At 43.8% G+C, this 19,611-nt stretch overlaps 1 protein-coding gene across 1 annotated transcript in view; it reads left to right on the top strand.

Annotated features, from left to right (window-relative positions):
• Positions 1–19,611, top strand: part of Nsf (N-ethylmaleimide sensitive factor, vesicle fusing ATPase) — a 139,816-nt gene that overhangs the window by 47,255 nt on the left and 72,950 nt on the right. The window contains exons 6-8 of the mRNA XM_051158845.1: positions 586–693; positions 1,100–1,175; positions 3,889–4,044. Of these exons, the coding sequence (XP_051014802.1) occupies positions 586–693; positions 1,100–1,175; positions 3,889–4,044 (340 nt within the window). The remainder of the gene's footprint in view (positions 1–585; positions 694–1,099; positions 1,176–3,888; positions 4,045–19,611) is intronic.

The following is a 19,611-nucleotide window of genomic DNA, read 5'->3' as shown; positions in this document are numbered from 1 at the left end:
CTCTAGTTGCACAGCCAGCTCTGAAACCATTTCAAAAGTAAGAGAATGCAGTGACCCTTCTAGCTTACGTATTTCATCTAATTTTTGTTTCTCAGACCTCTCCATATCCACTTGCAACTTTTCCAATTGCTCAGCCATTCTCCCAACCTTTTTTGAAATGGAATACAGAAAGAAGATGAAGAATAAGAAATAGAAAAGAAATAGAGACCAGGCTGGCCTCTGTGGGATTGAGGCCAGCCTGGTCTACAAAGCAAGTCCAGGACAGTCAGGGCTGTTACACAGAGAAACCCTGTCTTTAAAAAAAAAAAAAGAAAAGGGTGCGTAACTACCACCTGGCTGGATCTCGGCTTTCTTACTAGTAGTTTGCCAAACAGTTTGTGGGTATTTTGGTTATGTCACCTCCTATTGTACTAATGTACAAGTTTCTTTTTCTGTCACTGGGTCCGTGAGTGGTGTGATTGTGGAGTAGACCCAAGAAGAGTATTCAAAAGAAAACTGGTTTTTCCGCCTTTGGAGAACACTGGCTATATGGCAAGAAGCCATTGTGTCATGAGGTAACTTTCCTCCCATTACTTCTGTCCACAGCTTGTTTTTAGCTTCAACGATAAGCTCTTTGGATTACTGGTGAAGGATATTGAAGCCATGGACCCTAGCATCCTGAAGGGAGAGCCCGCGTCAGGCAAAAGGCAGAAGGTAAGCCCTTTTTCCTAGCCTTCATTAGGTCATCTTTCTGACGTGACTCACGCAGGCTGATATGTTCCCAACTATTGCCTGGTGCAGAAGCTTTTCATATTGTGTGTTCTCTCCCTCTGAGCTCCTAAGGCCTCACTGTTCCTGTAGGCAGCAACCTAATGGCAGATCTACTCAAATTTTGTACTTCTGTTCTTATTAGTTGAATACAGATATATATTATAAGTCAAGGAGAGTATAACTGTAAAGATGCCAACATTGCCTCAGAGGGGTTATAGAATATAGCCACAAGAAAAGCAGATGTAATTCAGATGGCTGGTTGCCTTGCACAGAGAAGCTTCATTTCCCCCTTGTGTCTAGCCTTGCTTTGAGATGTCTGTAGCCTGCTAATTACCGTCTTTCTGTGCAGATCGAAATAGGGCTGGTTGTCGGAAACAGTCAAGTTGCGTTTGAGAAAGCAGAAAATTCATCACTCAATCTTATTGGTAAGACTTACAATTTTGGAAAATTTCAAATGAAGTGGAAATGTCTCTGGTGTTGTATATGACTCATGTGAAGTGATTTTCAGGTGGGGAGTAAGGGGGACCCCTCCCTCAAACCTGCCACAGACAGAATCAGGGTGTTTGTACTGTCAGATATACAGATACGAGCCTTTGGAATACCCAGTCCCACAGAAACAGTATGAAACATATAAGCACATTTAAATTTCCTTAATGGTTAAAAAGAAACAATGGCTTTTTTTAGTTTGAAATTGTAAGGCAATTTTAGGCTCACAACAATCTGTAAAAGTAGCTCAGAGAATCCCTGTAGCCTTTGCTGGTTTCCCCTGGTCTGAGTCTCATATAGTGCAGTTACTCCAAACAGATTCACGTTCATTTATTGCAGCTGCCCAAACTACTGTCTTACCGGGATTCCACCAGCTTTTCCATTACACCCTTCCTCTGTTCCAGGGTCTCATTCAGGATCATCCCACCCCACATGTAGTTCTTCTGTGTGAGTCTTCTCCCATCTCTGACAGCTCCTCAGAATTTCGTTATCTTTTGTGACCTTCAGCACTGGTCAGCCCCTCAGCTAAATTGCTGCCTTAACTGAACTGTCATCACTGTCCTTCAATGATGGAGGGATGAGTGTGTGCTTCAACTCTTCCCAGCGGATTTGGTTCTTGTTTACCAGCCTTACTTTGATATGTTAAAATTATGCACTTTAATCTCTAATAATAGCAACTCATTTAAATAATGATGTGCTAACTCAAATTCATTGTTGATGTAATTATGTTCATGTCTTTCCCAGTAGAAGAGTTTTTCATTGGCCGCATACATAGTTGTGTTCAAAGTTACTTAGTTACTTAACTTTGTTTAAATGTGTTTTTTTTTTTTTAGTAAGTAATTTACCAGTCTCTGCTGTTATTTTTCTTTTACCTTTTTAGCAAAAGATTTTGTTTTATTTTTTTCATTATGTGTGTGCCTATGTTTGTGTGTGAGCATATGCACAGAGTACCTGTGCCCTTGGATGCCAGAGGAGGGCATCAGGTCTTCTGGAACTGGAGTTACAGGCGGTAATGAGGCTCTCAGCATGGGTGCTGGGAACCAGGCTCAGGCCCTCTGCAAGAACAGTGTTTGATCCTAATTGCTGAGTCATCTCACTAGCCCAGACTGGCCTAGGTTCCGGGTGCTCAGGTGAGCTGGAGTCCAAGGCATATGCCATCTATGCATACCGACACATTCTAAATTTGATTTTATTTGCGTATTATTTTATAATCTACCTTATGTAGAGTGGACGTATGTGGCATGGTACATGTATGGAGGTCAGAGGATAACTTTGAGTCAGTTCTCTTCTTCTGTTGTGTGAGTCCCAGGAGTCAAACTCCGGTTGTCAAGCCTAATGAGCCTAACGCACCAAGCCACATCAGTAGTCCTTGATTTGATTTTCTTGCTAACATCTTAAATATACCTCTACAAGCATCTTTTTTTTCTTTTTTTTTTTTTTTCTTTTTTTTGGTTTTTCGAGACAGGGTTTCTCTGTGTAGCCTTGGCCATCCTGGACTCACTTTGTAGACCAGGCTGGCCTCGAACTCACAGCGATCCGCCTGCCTCTGCCTCCCGAGTGCTGGGATTAAAGGTCTACAAGCATCTTAAATATATCTCTACAGCATGATTGTAACATCCACATGTATATCATTTTTATGAAGGTCGTATCATAACGTCCTATTACTGACACCAGATATTTATGATATATCTATTTATATGTATTTATGATGTGATGTACACTTTTTGTTAAAATACCTTATCCCAAAGCAATTCTATAACCTTTGGTCAGTGTAGGTATTTTCAGGTTACTCAGGTGGAGATGTGATTGCATTTGGAAAATGAATTTGTGTAGTAATTTGGCATGCAGTAAATTTGACCACAAGAGGGCAGTAGAGTGAAAGCAAAATATTTTTGCCTTCTAAAGAATCTTTAATTTACAAAACTATCCAGAAAATTATTATCTGAAATATTTTTTAGGTGATATTTTCTTCCTCAACTTCGTAAAAACTATATTTCTCCCTTTTTCGTTTAGAGTATCCTGAGGTACCTTGCTCTTTGTGTCTGAAATCTCAGCTGTGGTTCTCTTGAGTTACTTTAGGTGGCACTCTGACACTTAATTTCAACAATTTTTATCATTATGAGAGAATTTATGTGTAACTTTTGTAGTCATTAAAGCCTTTAGAATGTTTCTAGACTTTGTGTACATGTGACAAAGATGTCAAAATCACTCCACGCATCTTTCTGGGCCGAGGAGTTGTCTGCCATCATCTGCTTACTCTAGGTAAATCCATGGGTTTCATGCACACTTGCTAGGAGCTGTGAGCGAGTGCTCGCAGTCAGCGGCGTTTCTGGAGCAAGCGGAGTTTATATCAGGTATCCGCACTGTGTTTCCTTTCAACGACTAAGTTCATTTGGTTGGGTTAAAGGTTAAGTTCTGTGGATGAGCATAAATTTAGTTGGCTTTGGACGTTTACTACTGACCACAATGGAGACCGGACAAGCTAGGTGAGCTGGTCTTACCCTCCTCCCTAGAAAATCCGCCAAGAGTGTCCCCGTCCACCGTCCCGGAGCAGCTGTATCAGTTCACTGGGGGAGTCCAGGGGCAATTGTCCTATTTCCTACTCAACCACAGTGCTTTCTTCACAGACCCGATCCTATTTGTTTGGCACAGGCAAAGCTAAAACCAAGGAGAACCGCCAGTCAATCATCAATCCTGACTGGAACTTTGAGAAGATGGGAATTGGCGGCTTGGACAAGGAGTTTTCAGATATCTTCCGGCGGGCGTTTGCTTCTCGGGTGTTTCCTCCGGAGATTGTGGAGCAGATGGGTGAGTTCCTGACCGGGGCCTGCGCTGCTAAGGGAGCACGCAGCTCACAAGAAGCTCTTCTCAATAGTCTGGAGATGACTTTTCAAAACCCACGTATTTCTCATTTTAACTTCTTTAAAAAACAAACAAAAAACCAGAACAAAACAACCCCCCCAAAAAAACCTATTAAGTTTCATGAAAAACTCTTAAAATACTTATTCCTATAGGAGAAATAATAGAAATAGTTCTTACAGTCGCTCCATTTTGTTTATGTTGTTTTTCTGTGGGCCTTTTAGAAATGGTACCTCATTCTGAAGACCCACGGTGGGTCAGCTTTACCTGTCAAACTGTCACTGTCCGTCCAACTGAGAACATTGCAGGACACTGGCTGCCGCTTTGTGTTGCGCTGCCTTACGCCCCGGCCAGCACTTCTTCATGCCTAGTTAATGGCTACTTGGCAAGGTTTTTAATTAGATAAGTCTGATCCCCAAAGACAAATGCAGGAGCCATATGGGAGTTTCCGTACCCCACATGGAGAAGTGCTCTCTTCATTTGTCACTTTCTTCTTGAAGGTTTATTTAATTTATATGTGTGAAGCGATTTTCTTTGCCCAGTGGAAATACTGTCAGGACTGTTTTTGTATCCGCATCGTTGGCTGGACTGGAATGTGAGCAGCAGAGTTATCTAAGAAAGGAATTTATAATAGCTTCTTGCAGACTGAGTGTGAAAACGGGATCCAAAAAGCTGGAGGAATACAAATGCAGCATTCCTCTCTCCCTCACTCTTTCTCTTTAAATTGCTACTGGGAGATAAAAGTATATTCATCATGGTGGATGAGAGCATGAGAGCGGCTTTGCAGGCGCTAAGGGCTGGACTGCGTCAGCCAGCTGTGTGGCTCGCTTTTCTGCCTGGTTGCTCCCGCTGGCAAATTACAAGCACGGACACACCTGTTCGCTGGGTAAAGGTCGAGTTTAGAATTGTATTAAGACAAAATGAAAGAGACCCTCATCACCTGAATTTTATACACCTTGAAATGGCGGTGACATGCTTCTTATCTGGAAGATACAAAGGCCAAATCCATAAAAAAAAAAAAAAAAGTCAGAACTCTAATTTGGAGAGTTGGAAGAAATGCGGCCATTCACTGTCCAATAAGGTGTATCATAAGGTGTATCTTAGGGTGTTTTGACCAAGATGTGGAAATATTTAAATAAATTTTAAGTGAAAACGGAGTCAATGGGATGATTCTAAATGTTTCAAGTTCTTCTTGTGGAATCTTTTTACCAGTTTCATGGCTGCAGCCTGGGAGAGGGGAAGGATTCCGTGTCTTTGACCGTTTGTGGGGTCCAGCCAACAAGTAGGAAAACAGATGCTCCTGGAGGATGCTGCACTGTGGTGCCGCCTCCCAGTCGTAATTAAATCAAGCAGGTTTGCTGGTTACCCTGGATCTGATCCGCCTCTGATGTGTGTTAGAGAAAGGAACATAGTAGGTGTTTGCTGCAGCACTGGTGCTCGGGGACCGAGGGCTGCGGACCTGAAGTCTGGGGCCACTCTCCGGAGCCTTTTTTGTGTCTTTTGTTTTGTACTATACTTATGCTATTTTAAGACACACACAAAAAAAGTTTTATTCTTTTAAAAGCATCCTGCCATGACTTTCTTTCACCAAGACGCAAGCATTATCAATTTAATTTAAATGGCAGCTTTTGTTTCAAAACAAAACAACAAATAAACAACAAAAAAAACCCGTTTTTCTTATTTTAAAGGAAGTACCTAGAGAATCTTTAAAAAAGAAGAAAGAAACTTTATTGCTCAGGGTTTTTCATCTGAGAAAGAATTATTTTCTATGTGGATATCATTCCCTGAGCTTTTCTTTTTTCTTTAAACGTTGGAATTGACAAGCATCTCATTGCCCTCCAAGAAGAATGTGGTTGTGTGCTCATTGGGCTCGGTGAGCGGAAAAGTGCTACACAGGGATCCAATACACACGTGATCTTTGAGGAAAAGCTGAGAAACAATCAAACCAAATATAAATAAAATTACACGGGTTCCTTCATGGCTTTTTATGTTTCTAACTCTGATAGGTGGAAATAAGATTTTTTTTGTTTTTCTCATTCTTTGTTCGCTAAGTAGCTTTAATAGTATACGTTGTGGGATTAATAATTAGACAGTGTATGATCAGTTAAATCAATTGAATGAGAAAAATATTTAGAAAATAGCAATTCATATAGATTATAAGGTGTTTGTAAGCTGAAAACATTTTTTTGGGCTTACCAAATTGTCTCCCTATGAAATTGGAGTTAAGTTTATTTTGAAATAAGAATGTTAATTGGATTTTTTCATGTTGGGCATATATCTGTATATGTATATCAAGATTTCTAATTTTAAAAGTAAGATGTCAGTAATTTTCTTTCCTCTAGCCATTGTGTTTATGAGACTGATGGTCATGTCTTTAGGTAATTTATGTCTTCCATTTGGTTGTAAAATTTCATATTTCCTTTTAAAAACTGAAAATAGAGGTTAGAAACATACAGACAATTGTGATGAGAACTGAGATGACTAAGGGATTTAACCAGAGACACAGTTAGGAGGTAGAACGTGAGAGCTGATGAGGTAACACCCCTGAAACTAGCCATCACTGGTTCCTGCCCAGCAGCCCTGTCTTCAGGGACTTTCAGAATATCCTTTTATAGAATTAAAACGAAGGAAGGCCTACACATTTAACCCCAGCACTCAGGAGGCAGAGGCAGGCGGATCTTGTGCGTTTGAGGTCAGCCAGGGATACACAGAGAAACTCTGTTTCAGAAAACAAAACAAACAAATAAACAAAACTTAAGGAAATCCTTAAAAAGAAAATAAGCCACGTAAGGTTCTAGAGGCTGAGGAGTGGTGGCTGTTTGTGGGGATAAGAAAAGGCTTGGCTATGCTGGCCATCAGCTGAGACTTCTGTTACTATATCTCATCCGTCTGTTTCCCCTTATTCCTTCCTTCCTTCCTTCCTTCCTTCCTTTCTTCCTTCCTTCCTCTTGTCCATAGCAGTTAGGCTCACTCAAACCCAAGCAGGTTAAGTCTTTCTTGGAAGCAATGAAAACTAAACCTATATTTGACCCCTAGTGGACATCAAATACCATGACTCCCAGCCCCACGTCCACAGATGGTTGATCAGCAACTCCCTTAAGTCCTTCCTATACAGGATGACAGCGCCACCATTTGTGCTGCAAAGCAGTGGGAATATCAGAAGCCAGGGTTGGAAGGTTGGGTGAGTGAGCTCAGCCGCTAATGGCTGCCCTTGAGCAGTCTCAGATGTCCTGTTCAGACATTTACCGCGCTCACTCCCTGCACGCAGTTCGGTAGAGAATAGTCAGGATAAGTGAGTGGTGAGTCACTTGGATCCTCACTGCAGCTCTTACGTTGGCAAAGGGTGTTTCTACAAAGAAACTTCATTTTCAGCATCCCTGGCAATAACCTCGAAGCTGGAAATGTTAGAGCCAGAGGGTCAATTCTTCTTAAGAGCACTGGAGTAACAGTCACTCAGCAGCCCCTCACATCATCCTGGGAGTAGGTTCACATCTCCCCACCGGACAGGGGCTGTGTCAGGAGAACGCGTGTGTGTGTGTGTGTGTGTGTGTGTGTGTGTGTGTGTGTGTGTGTGTGTGTAGACTGACTGCCTTGTCTGGGCATCCAAGAAAGCAACTCTTCTCTGGTAAAAGTGAGACTGCAGCTCCTGACAGAAAGACTATAAAGAGCCTTTAGTCCTGCCCAGGATCTTTCACATGCTAGCAACAGCACAAATACAACATGGGGGCAGAAAGGGCACGGGGATCTGCTCATATTCAGGAGAAAGCGAGTTCTTGCTAAGATTAACATAAACACTGACACTCTGAAAATGCATTCACACCCCTACTCAGGAGGAGAGGTTGCGATTTAAATGGGGGTTAAGACATCCCTGCGAACTGGAGCCCTGAGGCTAAAGAGCTTATCTGAAATTTGAAAAAAAAAGGGGGGGGGATGGATGAAGGTTTCTGACATTCATCTTTTTTCTTGTATTAGTCATAACTTGCTTTTCAGCTATATTTTAGGTTTTGAATGCCAAGCTGACATCTGTTCAAGTCTGCCTGTAATTTATTAGCAGAGGAAGAGAAAGCAGTTGCTCACTGCTGAGAGATGCAAACTTCTTTCCCTGCCTCTGCCTGGATGTGAGGAATGCGATGCCCCGCTAATTCTCACTTCAGGTCAGGATCCTCAGGAAAGGGTTTTGTCGTTGTTGTTCTCCCACCCCCACCCCCACTTAATTTAAGAGAAAATAGTTTATGACTCATGTAAGTTCAGAGTCTCTACAGCAGGAGAGAGGCAAAGGGCTTGTGCTCGAAGCAGAACACCTAGAGAGAGTACCCTTCCTTCTGTGGGTAGAGATTCCGTTTCCCTTGAGTTGATTTCGCCGTTGTTTGCCTCCTGCCCTCCCTCCTTTCTGCTCTTCCTTTTTCCTTCCCTTTCTTTTATAGCCCAGGCTTGCTTGGAAATTACTGTGTCACCCTGACCCACCTACCCCAGCCTCATGAGGGCTAGAGTTAGAGCTGTGTACCACAACACCTAATCCCACTGATTTTTTTTTTTTAACTTTTATGTTACACTTCTATTTGAAGGGGAATAATGTTGTCGCATCGGTATCTCAAAGGCAGACTGTGTTCAAATGCATCCGGTGTTTTAAAGTTTATAAAGAGACTTTTGAAAATCAGTCTGTTGGCAAAGCAGTCAGTCAGCAGAGCACACAGCGGGTCAGGGTCAGATTTTCTGGTAGCAGTGGTGGTACTTACAGGTCAATAACTGGGTTACTAAGGTGAACTGTAGTCGCTGGGAGATATAGCTCAATGGTAGAGGGCTAGACTAGCATGCTCTCAGGTCCTGGGTTCAATGCCCAATAGGAACAAACAGCCAAACAAACCAGCAAGCAAACCAACAAAGTTTACGTCTAAAACAATGACCTGAATGTGCACCAGTAAGGAAATGATGAGATCAGCTGTGGTGCACAACACTATAAAGTACAGATGAGCCCATCTAAGCGGGATTCGCTTCAGATATACAGACATGTTTATGTTAATAAAATATGTAAAACAAGCCAGGCGGTGGTGGTGGCTTCTAACAAACAGATACTAGCACAGGCTATCTCTCAGGATAGACAGGTAGCTGAGCACAGGTCTGTCCTTCAGCTTTTACAAGGCACATAGGGTTCCAGGCCTGGATCCCCTGGACCCTGGTGCCAGTGTGACAGGGCAGACAGGAGCACCTGTCCTGCTTTACTTAAAGGAGAAAGAGTTTCTGGACAGGTAATAGCTTCCTGCCAACTGCTTCCTCCCAGTAATTCCCATATGGTGATGGGTGTAAGTCCTGTGTCTTCCCTCCAAACTGGTAAGCATTTGTGTCAAGTCCCTTATGTGGGTGGCTAACGCACAGGAGAGAGGTGAAGGGGTTGGTGGCGCACGCCTTTAATCCCAGCACTTGGGAGGTAGAGGCAGGTGGATCTCTGTAAGTTCGAGGCCAGCCTGGTCTATAGAGGAAGTTCTAGGACAGCCAAGGCTACACAGAGAAACCTTGTTTCAAAAACAAAAACAAGAAGAAGCATGAGAGAGGAAAGACACAAGAAGGGTGACTTGGGAGAGCAGAATTTCTTTCTTTTCTTCTTCTTCTTCTTCTTCTTCTTCTTCTTCTTCTTCTTCTTCTTCTTCTTCTTCTTCTTCTTCTTCTTCTTCTTCTTCTTCTTCGTTTTTTTGAGACACAGTTTCTCTGTGTAGCCTTGGCTGTCCTGGGCTCGCTTTGTAGACCAGGCTGGCCTCAAAAAGAGCAGAATTTTTGACACCCGAAGAACTATGCCCAAATTTATCTTCAATATTCAAAAGCATCTTGAAGACTCAAAGGGCTGTGGCCCCTGCAGTGAACCAGCGTCGCCTCTTCTGCGTTGACAGTGCTAACTAGTACCCGTGACGTGGGGGGCACGCTTCTAACTGCTTCGCTTGTGTTCTGTGCATTAACTTATTTAATCCTCACAACAACCTTTTGGAGACATCTACTGTATTGTCCTGTTTCAACAGAGCAAGAAACTGAGGCTCAAAGAGAGAAGTAAAGGAGTTAATCCAAGACCCACAGTAAGTGGTAGGGGCAGATGGGAACGCAGCATGGCCTCAGACTTCGCGTCCCGCACCGCTCCTCCCCATGTTGTTCGTTCATGAAAGCCCACCATGTGAATTCACTGTGTTTGGTCTTCTTGAGCCCATTTGGAAGAATCCTGGAAGAGGTGATCTTTGGGTCAGCCTCTGATTCAGCCACAGCTGTTTCAGCTATGGCACCATTAATCTGTTGGGCCAGATAATCATCCAGCCCAGAAGCTCACTGCCCCGCACGCAGGAAATAACCCTTTCTAGTAATCTAATATGTCCCGGTCATCATGAAGTGGACACATAAAGACTGCAGTGTTTAATATATGACGCCACTCCTAAAAATGTGTGTTCTTAGCTCGAGCTATAGCACCATGCAAGAAGTGATTGCTGTGCTGTGTCGGAGATGTCATCTTAAGTGAGCTGTTCACCTAGAGGCAAAACACAGTTCGGTTAAATGACTGCTTTAAAAGTGAGACAAGAGAACCCAATAACCGACGTCAAAGGCAGCGTGTGCTTGAGTAAGGACCAAGTGGTGTAGACAGACTCAGCTGTCCAGGCTCTTAAAGAAATTTACTACAGGCTTCATGGAGCCTGAGAACTTGAGCAGGTGGCTTTGGATAGCAGGAGGGAAAGCGCTGCTCTCCAAACAGGGAAACAGACTAAGCAAGGCAGAGAATTCGAAGCTCAGAGCACTTAGCAGTCCTGGTGCTGGGAACAATAATATAAGAAATGGAAGTCAAGGTGTCAAGATGGAGTTGGGCCGGGGAAGTCTGAGAGTCGGATGCAACTTTTCCTGTCCCTGACATAACCTTCCAAGCAGTCTGGCCTGCTGCTTCTATGTGTTTCCAATGTGCTGTTGGTGTACCTAAAACCTAGCTGTTCTGTCATTCTTTTGTTTTTTCGGAGACAGGGTTTCTCTGTGTAGCCCTGGCTGTCCTGGACTCACTTTGTAGACCAGGCTGGCCTCGAACTCACAGAGACCCACCTACCCCTGAGTGCTAGGATTAAAGGCGTGCGCCACCATGTCTGGCTATTATGTACCGTAATCGTTCACATCAAGCTCCCAAGGCAGGCTTTTTCAACCTTTGCCCTGTGTGTACTGCAGGCTGGAGAATTTGCTGTAAGGAGCCTGCCCTGTGCATCACACATCATGGGATGTTTAGCAGCATTCGTCCTCTCTCAGAGACTCTTTCCTTACCATCCACCCTGTGAAGTTAAATAATGTCTCACCCGGCTGGCAGAATCATCCTATATAGAGAGAGGCCTATCCTCTGAAGGGCACAGCCATATTGTCATCTGTCCATGAACTGTCAGCATCTGGCTATTTGGAATGCAGTCCATCAGTGGTTGTAGGACCACGAACTGCTATTACCAGTCCACAATAAGATAATTTCTACCACCACCACCCTGGTGTTTTGAGACTGGCTGTCTTGAAACTCACTCTGTAGACCAGACTGGCTGATAATTTCTACCACCACCCCCCTCCCTTGGTGTTTTGAGACTGGCTGTCTTGAAACTCACTCTGTAGACCAGACTGGCCTTGAACTCAACAGAGATCCACCTTCCTCTGCCTCCTGAGTGCTGGGATCAAAGGAATGCACTATCACCACCTGGCCAAAAATGAATACTGAGACTAAAAGTAAGCTATTAGAAATGCTTATAGCAATTTGACATCACTATGATGCTTTAAATTGTATTTTATAAAAACGTTGTAATAGACTGAACGTTTTAAAAGAAGCAAATTATTTGAGCATAAGTAGCTTACGTGGTTGGAGAGACCTGGACATATATAAGTAAACATTTATCAGATAAATGAGATAATTGAACAAATAGTTACAATGGGAAGTCATCGGAGACTTTTCAACAGAGGAGCAGTGCTACTTAAGTCAGGACTTTAGGGTGACCATTCCAGGTTTCCTGTGCAACAGGATCACGGGAAAGGAGGGGATGGGCTGGATGGGCTGGGAGGGAGACCTGTGGCTGCTGGTAGTCTAGTTGCAGGGTGTGCACAGCCTTAGCTAGGCTGGTGCTAACAGAGCGGGAAAAGAAAGCTGGGGTAGGTGGTGAAAATGGGGCTGGCCGAACTTAGTGATTAGGCAGTGTGGACGACAGGCTTGGAAGTGACACTCGGGCCTTGTGAGAAGATGTGGGAAATAAGGAAGTCATAAGGATCTAGATGCCATGACATATCTTCTCAGCACTAAACGGAACAGGTAGCTGAGCTGGAAAGAGCCGGAAATCCTGACAACTAACCCTGGCCAGTACCAGTCAGTGTGCACCTTCTTAGGAAGCACCCACTGGCTCCGCTGTGTCCCCTTAACTTAGCTTCTCTCCTAGCATTTCTTGCCTCCTGGCCTTCCTTTTTCCGTCCCCTCCGATGTGTGTGTGAGGCAGGCGGTCCTCAGGAGCCTGCCTTAGACCTCTCCTCGCGGTTTCCCTAAGATGGATCGTGCCCATTTTTATAGTGTTCAGTAGTATCTTTGTGCTGTTGACTCTTAAATATGTGAATTCTTTGTCTCAGTTTGGAGCCCAAGGGTTTCATAGACATAACTTATTGGTTATTTCACCATCAGGCAGTGAATTCTAAATTAAATTCATTCCGTTGCAGCCTTCCTTCCCCGGCATACTTCCACTTTTAAGTTGTGTGTTTCCGGGAGTGAGGTAGCTCAGACCTGGGGCCTCCTCTTCAGCTCCCATTCTCTGGCTCACCCCATTTCCAGTCAGTCGTAGAACAGAGCACTGCCTCAGAGCCTGCGCTTCTCTCCACCTCACCCTGCCGCCCTTCCTTCAGGACACCATTATCCCTTGCCTGAATTGCTCCATGAGCTGCCTTGCCCCCCTCTAATCCATTCTCCACACTGTAACCGGAGTGATTTTTTTTTTTTTTTTTTTTAATAAAAAGGCAAGTCTGATCCTGTCATCCCACTGCTTCTAACTCCTTAGCTGCTCCCCGTAACTCCTTGCACAGTTTACAAGCCCTGAGTGCTCTGGCAGCTGCCAAACTTTCCTACCTCAGCTTGGGCCCGCGCCCCTCCCCCACACGCTGGGCTGCAGCCAGAGCGTGCTATTTTCAGTGCCTCTAATTTGCGGTGCCACTGTCTCTTCCCTCCGTATCTCGGGGCATGTTTTGACCATCGTTTTGCTCAGTTCTTGTTCATCCTTCAGGCCTCAGCTTTGATCTGACTTTCTGCAGAGCGCTCTGGTTTTAGTCTGCCCCCTGTGTACGGCGTGTGTCCTCTTCGGCATTGCTGGGTTGTGTTGTGGTTGCTCATTACACATCTATACATTTTCTGGAAATGGATAAATGCCAGTAGCTTGCTTAATCTGGACGAAAGAGAAGACGTACACTCCTGCTCTGCCCTCAAGGTGCTTTTACGGTCTCTGTGGGAATAGCACCACAGAGCCGTCATACGTAAGACACAAGGCACGGTAAGCCAGGTTAATGAAGAAGGCCGTGTGGTGCTAAACCCTGTCTTTTGCAAGTCAGAGCAAATAGGATGGCTCTGGTTCCCTATTAAGTGTGAGTTAGGTACTCTTCAATCCCGTTTTACTCTATGAAAGACTTCTTGGATTGCTTCCAAGTGTATCTCCAGTCTAGAAATGGGAAGGGGCAGGCTTTCTTGGGCATTGCTCAGCTGCTGATGGTTTCTGTGGCGATGGTTCTGTGGCTGTTCATCTGTGTGGGTGTTAGGAGAACAGAGTTCAAGCATCCAAGCATCAGGTCAGGGATGGGGAAAGGCGCAGCACTCATTACCTGTATGCACGCCCGTGTGTTTTTCTGCTTTACAGGTTATAAAAATCCTGCATCCTCACAAAGCAATGCTAATTGCAGAGGAGAAAATAAGGTCTCTGTTGTACCCTCCTCAGTTTCTATCAGAAGTGGCCACTGTAATAGCAGTGGGTGTTTTCAGACCCTCTCATGTGTATTTAGCTCTATCTATTCATGTATAGGTGGGTCCCCCCCCCCCTTTAAATAAGATCACAACAGCTACTGTTCTATGGCTTCTTCTTCTTCTTCTTCTTTTTTAAAAACTCAATAATATATCTTGGTCTTTTTTCCCCCATGATAAAACATTTATAGCATTTAATTTAAAAAAAAAAAAAGATAAATAGCATTAGAAAGATTGTGTGTATTCATGTCCTTTAGTGGTGGGTTAGCCCATGACCCTGGGGAGTGAGAAGGTCCTTGGGTACAATAGTAGGTTGGCTTAGAGTCTTCCTTTACTGCTTCTCGCTTGTGTGACCCTGGACCTGGAAATGCTTCAGGGCACCAGTCCCCAAGCTCTCTGAGCCTGTGTCCTTACCTACACGGTATTGGTATTTCTTGGTTGGCTCATTGTCAGGGTAGCATTAATGTGAAAGTTTTCTAACCTGGCACCTTGCTTACACTCTATAGATGATACTTGGTATAATAACATTGCCAAACAACGTGGCTCTATAAAGGGCACAGACGCATAAGCCAATCCCTTTAATCGGGCGTTGAGATGTTTCCTTTTCATCTAAAACTTGCCTTGCTCCTGAGAAAAGTTAACACCTGGGATTATCTTCTCAGGCTGTTTTGTAATTACCCATTCCGAATAGTGTTTGTTGATGGGTAGTCAAGGGGACACTTGGCGATCCTCTTCTGTTTGTGAACTCAAACTTGGCTGATTCGCATTTGCTCTTTGTCACATTCCATCGGAGAGGACTGATAAATGCTCCACGGCTGCTATACCAAGTCTTGCCAGTTCCTTATATGTGACACATTGCTCTGGGAAAATTGTATTGGTAGATTCAGTAGAAATTCCAGTGCTGGGGAAATAGGAGAAAGACTTAGTAGTCACGCTAACAAACGCTGCCAGAAATTCAGCTGCTAACTCAGTGAGCACTGCTGCCCCAGCTCCATGAGGCTTTCCCAGGCTCCCATACAATGTGTTATCAGAGCAGTCTACCTTTGATACGTTTTAAGTCTTCTAAAGAATATATGGGCTTGTGAGATGGGTCAAGGCGCTTGTCACCAAATTTGATGAACTCGAGTTTGAGTTTGATCCATGCACCCCATATGGTGGAAGGGCAGAACCAACTTACTGTCACATGTGTGGCGTGTGTGCACACACCCCTCCCCCCACACCAATAAGTGTTTAAAAAGAAGAAGTACCATGGGCTGGATGTGATGCTAGGGAGTGAGGGAAGAGGAGGACTTATAGACATTAGACAGGCAAATCTCTTCTACACACCACTTCATAAATGCCAAAGGATCTGACCTGGAAAGAAATGACTAAGTACTATATCAAGTGCTCATAGAGTTATTTGTGACTGAGTGCTACAGCACCACCTCTGGCTTTCACTTTCTCTCTTAGAAAAATCATGAGAAGCCAAGCATGGTGGCACACACCTTTAATGCCAGCACTCGAGAGGCAGAGGCAGGCAGTTCGCTGTGAGTTTGAGGCCAGCCTGGGCTACAGAGTGAGTCCAGGACAGCCAAGGCTAAGCAGAGAAACCCTGGCTCAAAAAACTAAAAAAGAAAAAGAAAGAGAAAAATCATGAAAGAATTTGATGGAAGAAAAATATAATCCGGAAGGACAGACCGAAATCGAACAAAAAAACATTGTTTAGGTTCATGATTTCTATCATCATCACCAGACACGGGTGGGCCCCCTTCCTGGTAAACTCTTGCCTTTTGCTTTCAGTCACTGCTGGCAAACTGTGGGATTTTCTTCAAGTGGGTTGTCATCCATCCTGCATTATTTAATACACCTCTCCCTGTCTGTGAAGAAACCAAAAGGGCACCCGAGCACGCAGGTTTCGGTGATTCGGGGAGCTGTATCGTTGACTCAGATCTAGACTGAGTTAGGATGGGGGACCTCAGAGATCTCTAGTCCAGCCTTGCCTTAATTGGCAAATGTACCTACATAAAGCTACACCCATTTGTGTTCCACGGCGCACCAGTCTGAGAGCGCTTATTTTCATTCTTGCTTCACACTGGAGAAGCCCAAGCTCCCAGGAGACCAAACACCTTCTTTAGGCTCAAGTCGCAGTCGGGGAGAGTCTAGGCTGCCTTGTCCCCAGTCTGGTGCCCTTTGGGCTTTGTGACTCAGACACGTAAACGATCTGATTTATTGTTGGCTTTTTAAAAAAAACTTCAGATTTCACAACTTGATTGAGAAATTCCTGAGAGCAAACTTCACAGTCTCCAGAGCCTAGGGTTGGTTCTCAGAACCCTTCTTGCCTCTGCCCATCACTGCAGACTCCCTGCTGGGCCCAGAAGGTTAGGGGAGACTTTTTAAAACCTGGTTCTTTTCCCCGTGGTTTAGATCTCTGTCCCTGAGAACGTTAGGGATGGACGTTCAGCACAGATCACCAGAAAGGAAAGCAAGGTAGTTATTTTTTAAAAATGAAAAAGGAACTGTTAGTTTTTGTTATATTTCTATGCATGGGTTTATGCACACACTTTAAAAAAATTTTTTTTAAACTGGCTTTTCTCCTTACACAACAAGTCTACTCTTTTTTTTTAATGTAACACTCCATTTCATAAAATGATAACACCATCATTTATTTAATCAGTCCCCTATAATTTTGTGAGTTTTTCATGATTATGTACCATGTATGACAAGCACCCTTGGAGCTATATGTTTCTGCCTAGCTATTGTTCTTTCAGTTAATTTCCTAGAAGTGGAATTGCTGAATCAGAGAGCGTTCATAATTATACCATTTTTGTTCTGCACTGCCACAGCTAGCCTTCCTTTTTGTGTATTATAACTATCATTACTGGTATAGGCTTCTTGAGACAAGGTCTTACTCTGTAATCCAGGCTGGCCTAGAGTTCGTGGCAATCCTCCTGCTCCAGCTTCCTGAGTGCCGAGAATACAGGCCGATGCCACTGTGCCAACATTAGATGTCTCTTTTCCGTCAAAATGCCGTATAAATAAAAGCAGACACCAGGGAAGTGGACTGGAAAAGAAGTAGCAATATTAAAAAGTGGTGGCACACGCCTGTGATCTCAGCACTCAGGGAGGCATAGGCAGGCGGATCTTTGAGTTTGAGGCCACAAAGCTCTGATTCCTGCTCTATTCCTCTCTATAGTGATGAGGGAACCGAGACCCAAGAGTAAACTAAACTAGTGCCTGCACACCGTCTGTCAGTGTCCCGGGACACTTGGTTCGTTTTGGTTTGGTTTTGGCCTCTCCATCGTGTCAGTGCCTCATCCCAGAGAAATACAAACATACAAGTGCTGCCCGTAGGATGCCACGCATGCACGCTCATCCCCAAAGTGCAGCTTGACCGTCTTTGGGAGAATGATCACACACACATGCTCCCAAGTACAAGGAGTTGGTTTCCTCTGGCTTTTCATGGCATTTAAAAAGTGTGTTTCCTATAGTTATATCTTTGAATTTTAATACAGAGAGTTCTCACAGAGACTGTCTTGTGTTCTGAAAGGACTTCTGTAGCGCAGTTCTTGATCACGGACTAGGCCCGTGCTTCTCAGCTGTCCTAGCGTTGTTTGTGGTGTCCTTCAGCCATAAAATTATCCCATTGCTACCTCATAACTGTAATTTTGCTACTGTCATGAATCATAATGTAACTATTTGATATGTGACCCTCAAAGGGGTCATGACCCACAGCTTGAAAACTGCTGCCCTATACACTGAGGAAATTGAGTGTGATGCCTTAAACCCACATCCGTGGCATATGAAAGCAGAGACCCTATCGTTTTCCTCTTCTGAAGACCCCACTTCTTGCTCCATTTTTCTGTTGCTCTGGCAGAATACCTGAGACTGCTTAGCTTATAAAGGAAAAAAGTATAGTTAGCTCACAGGTGTAAGAGCTGAAAGCCCAAGATCAGACAGATGCAGCCGGTAAGGGCTTCGTGCCGTGTCGTAACATAGCAAAACCCAGAAGGACAGACAGACAAGTGCAGAAGAGGTGATGTGTGCAGGCCAGGCTCTCCTTGTAGCAGCCCTTAGAGTAAGTGATCGGTTCAACAAGCGTGAGCCTCACCCAGTGCAAGTACTGTTAGCCCACCTCCTCGAGGGAGACGTTACGCCCTCTTAGCAACTTAGGGGCCTCTTTTTAAAAAAGGTTTTTAGATCTGTTAAATTTTATTTTACATGTATGGGTTTTTGCCTGCATGTATGAGTGTGTACCATATGCATGCCTGATGCCCACAGAGGTCAGAAGAGGGCGTTGGAGCTTTGGAAATGGAGATACAGACAATTGTGGTCCTCTGTGTAGGTACAGAGATCCACACTCAGGTTCTTTGGAAGAGCAGCAAGAGAGAGCTCTTAACTCCCGAGCCATAGCTGCATCCCCCAAAAAGTATATTTGGTAACAGCAGCTTATTTTGTATTGTCTTGTTTTGTTTGATTTTTTATTTATTTTATTTTATTTTATTTTTGACACAGGACCTCTCTATGTAGCCTTGGCTGTCCTGGAACTGTGTAGACCAGGCTGTTCTTGAACTCACAGAGGCCAATCTGCCTACCAAGTATTGGGATTGAGTATGCGTGCCACTATTACCTGGCAACTTAGTGGCCTCTTTAACAATCCCTTCACCTCTCAGCATTTTTATCTTGGGGACTGTATTTCAGTATGAGTTTTGGAGGGCACATATTTCTTCATTTTGAGGGGCTGTTCCAAGCGTCTCCCATCTCTCCTGGTGCTCTTCCTATTTAGTAACGCAGTAATCTCTTTCTCTGGCCTACGTCAGGAGGCTTTACAGGAGCATACACTTTCAGGCTGGCCTCAAGTGTGCTGAATGTGAGGAGCAGGCAAGCTGAGGCCTCGCTCCAGCAGTAGCTGAGCCACCCTGGGGGTTCAGCTCTGTCAGGGAGACGTTCAAGATCCAAATCTGCCTCTTACGAGATATCTTCATGAGAAAGTCATTTAGGCTCCGTGCTCTTTCCCAGTGAGAGGAAGAAGAGTGCCTTGTCTCAGAACTGTGGTTCACAAGAGAATACACTAACGGCTCAGCCTGATTGAAACACTACATAACATATGTGTATTTCAAACACTTCATGGTATCCCTTAGTAGGCACAACTTTGATATGTCTGCTTATCAATTAATTTTTAAGTAAAATAAATCAAAGACTATATCAAAGCATTAAAACATCCTTCCCATTTTGTAATTACTTTCATCTCTTGGATCCTATATGCATTTACTATTTACTTATTTTTAAAATGTTTATATTTTTCAACTTTTGGAGGTCAGCATGCTCATAGAATACTGAAAACCATAAGAAGTAAAGCCCTAGAAAACTGAATAACAACTAGAAATTTTGAAATACCCTTTTATTCCTTATATGTGAATGTATACATAGCAGAATAGACGTTTTTACATGGCTGAGCCCATGTAGTATATATGTCATTTTCCCCATATATCATGAATATTTACTAATATAAAATCCCAAAGCCTTGAGTATTTTCACAACCAAGCATATAATATCAATGAAATTGAAAGTATATT

The sequence above is a fragment of the Acomys russatus genome, chromosome 16 (genome assembly GCF_903995435.1).
Source record: "Acomys russatus chromosome 16, mAcoRus1.1, whole genome shotgun sequence".
In the NCBI taxonomy this organism is placed as follows: domain Eukaryota; kingdom Metazoa; phylum Chordata; class Mammalia; order Rodentia; family Muridae; genus Acomys; species Acomys russatus.
This window is presented reverse-complemented; position numbering and strand designations above follow the sequence as displayed.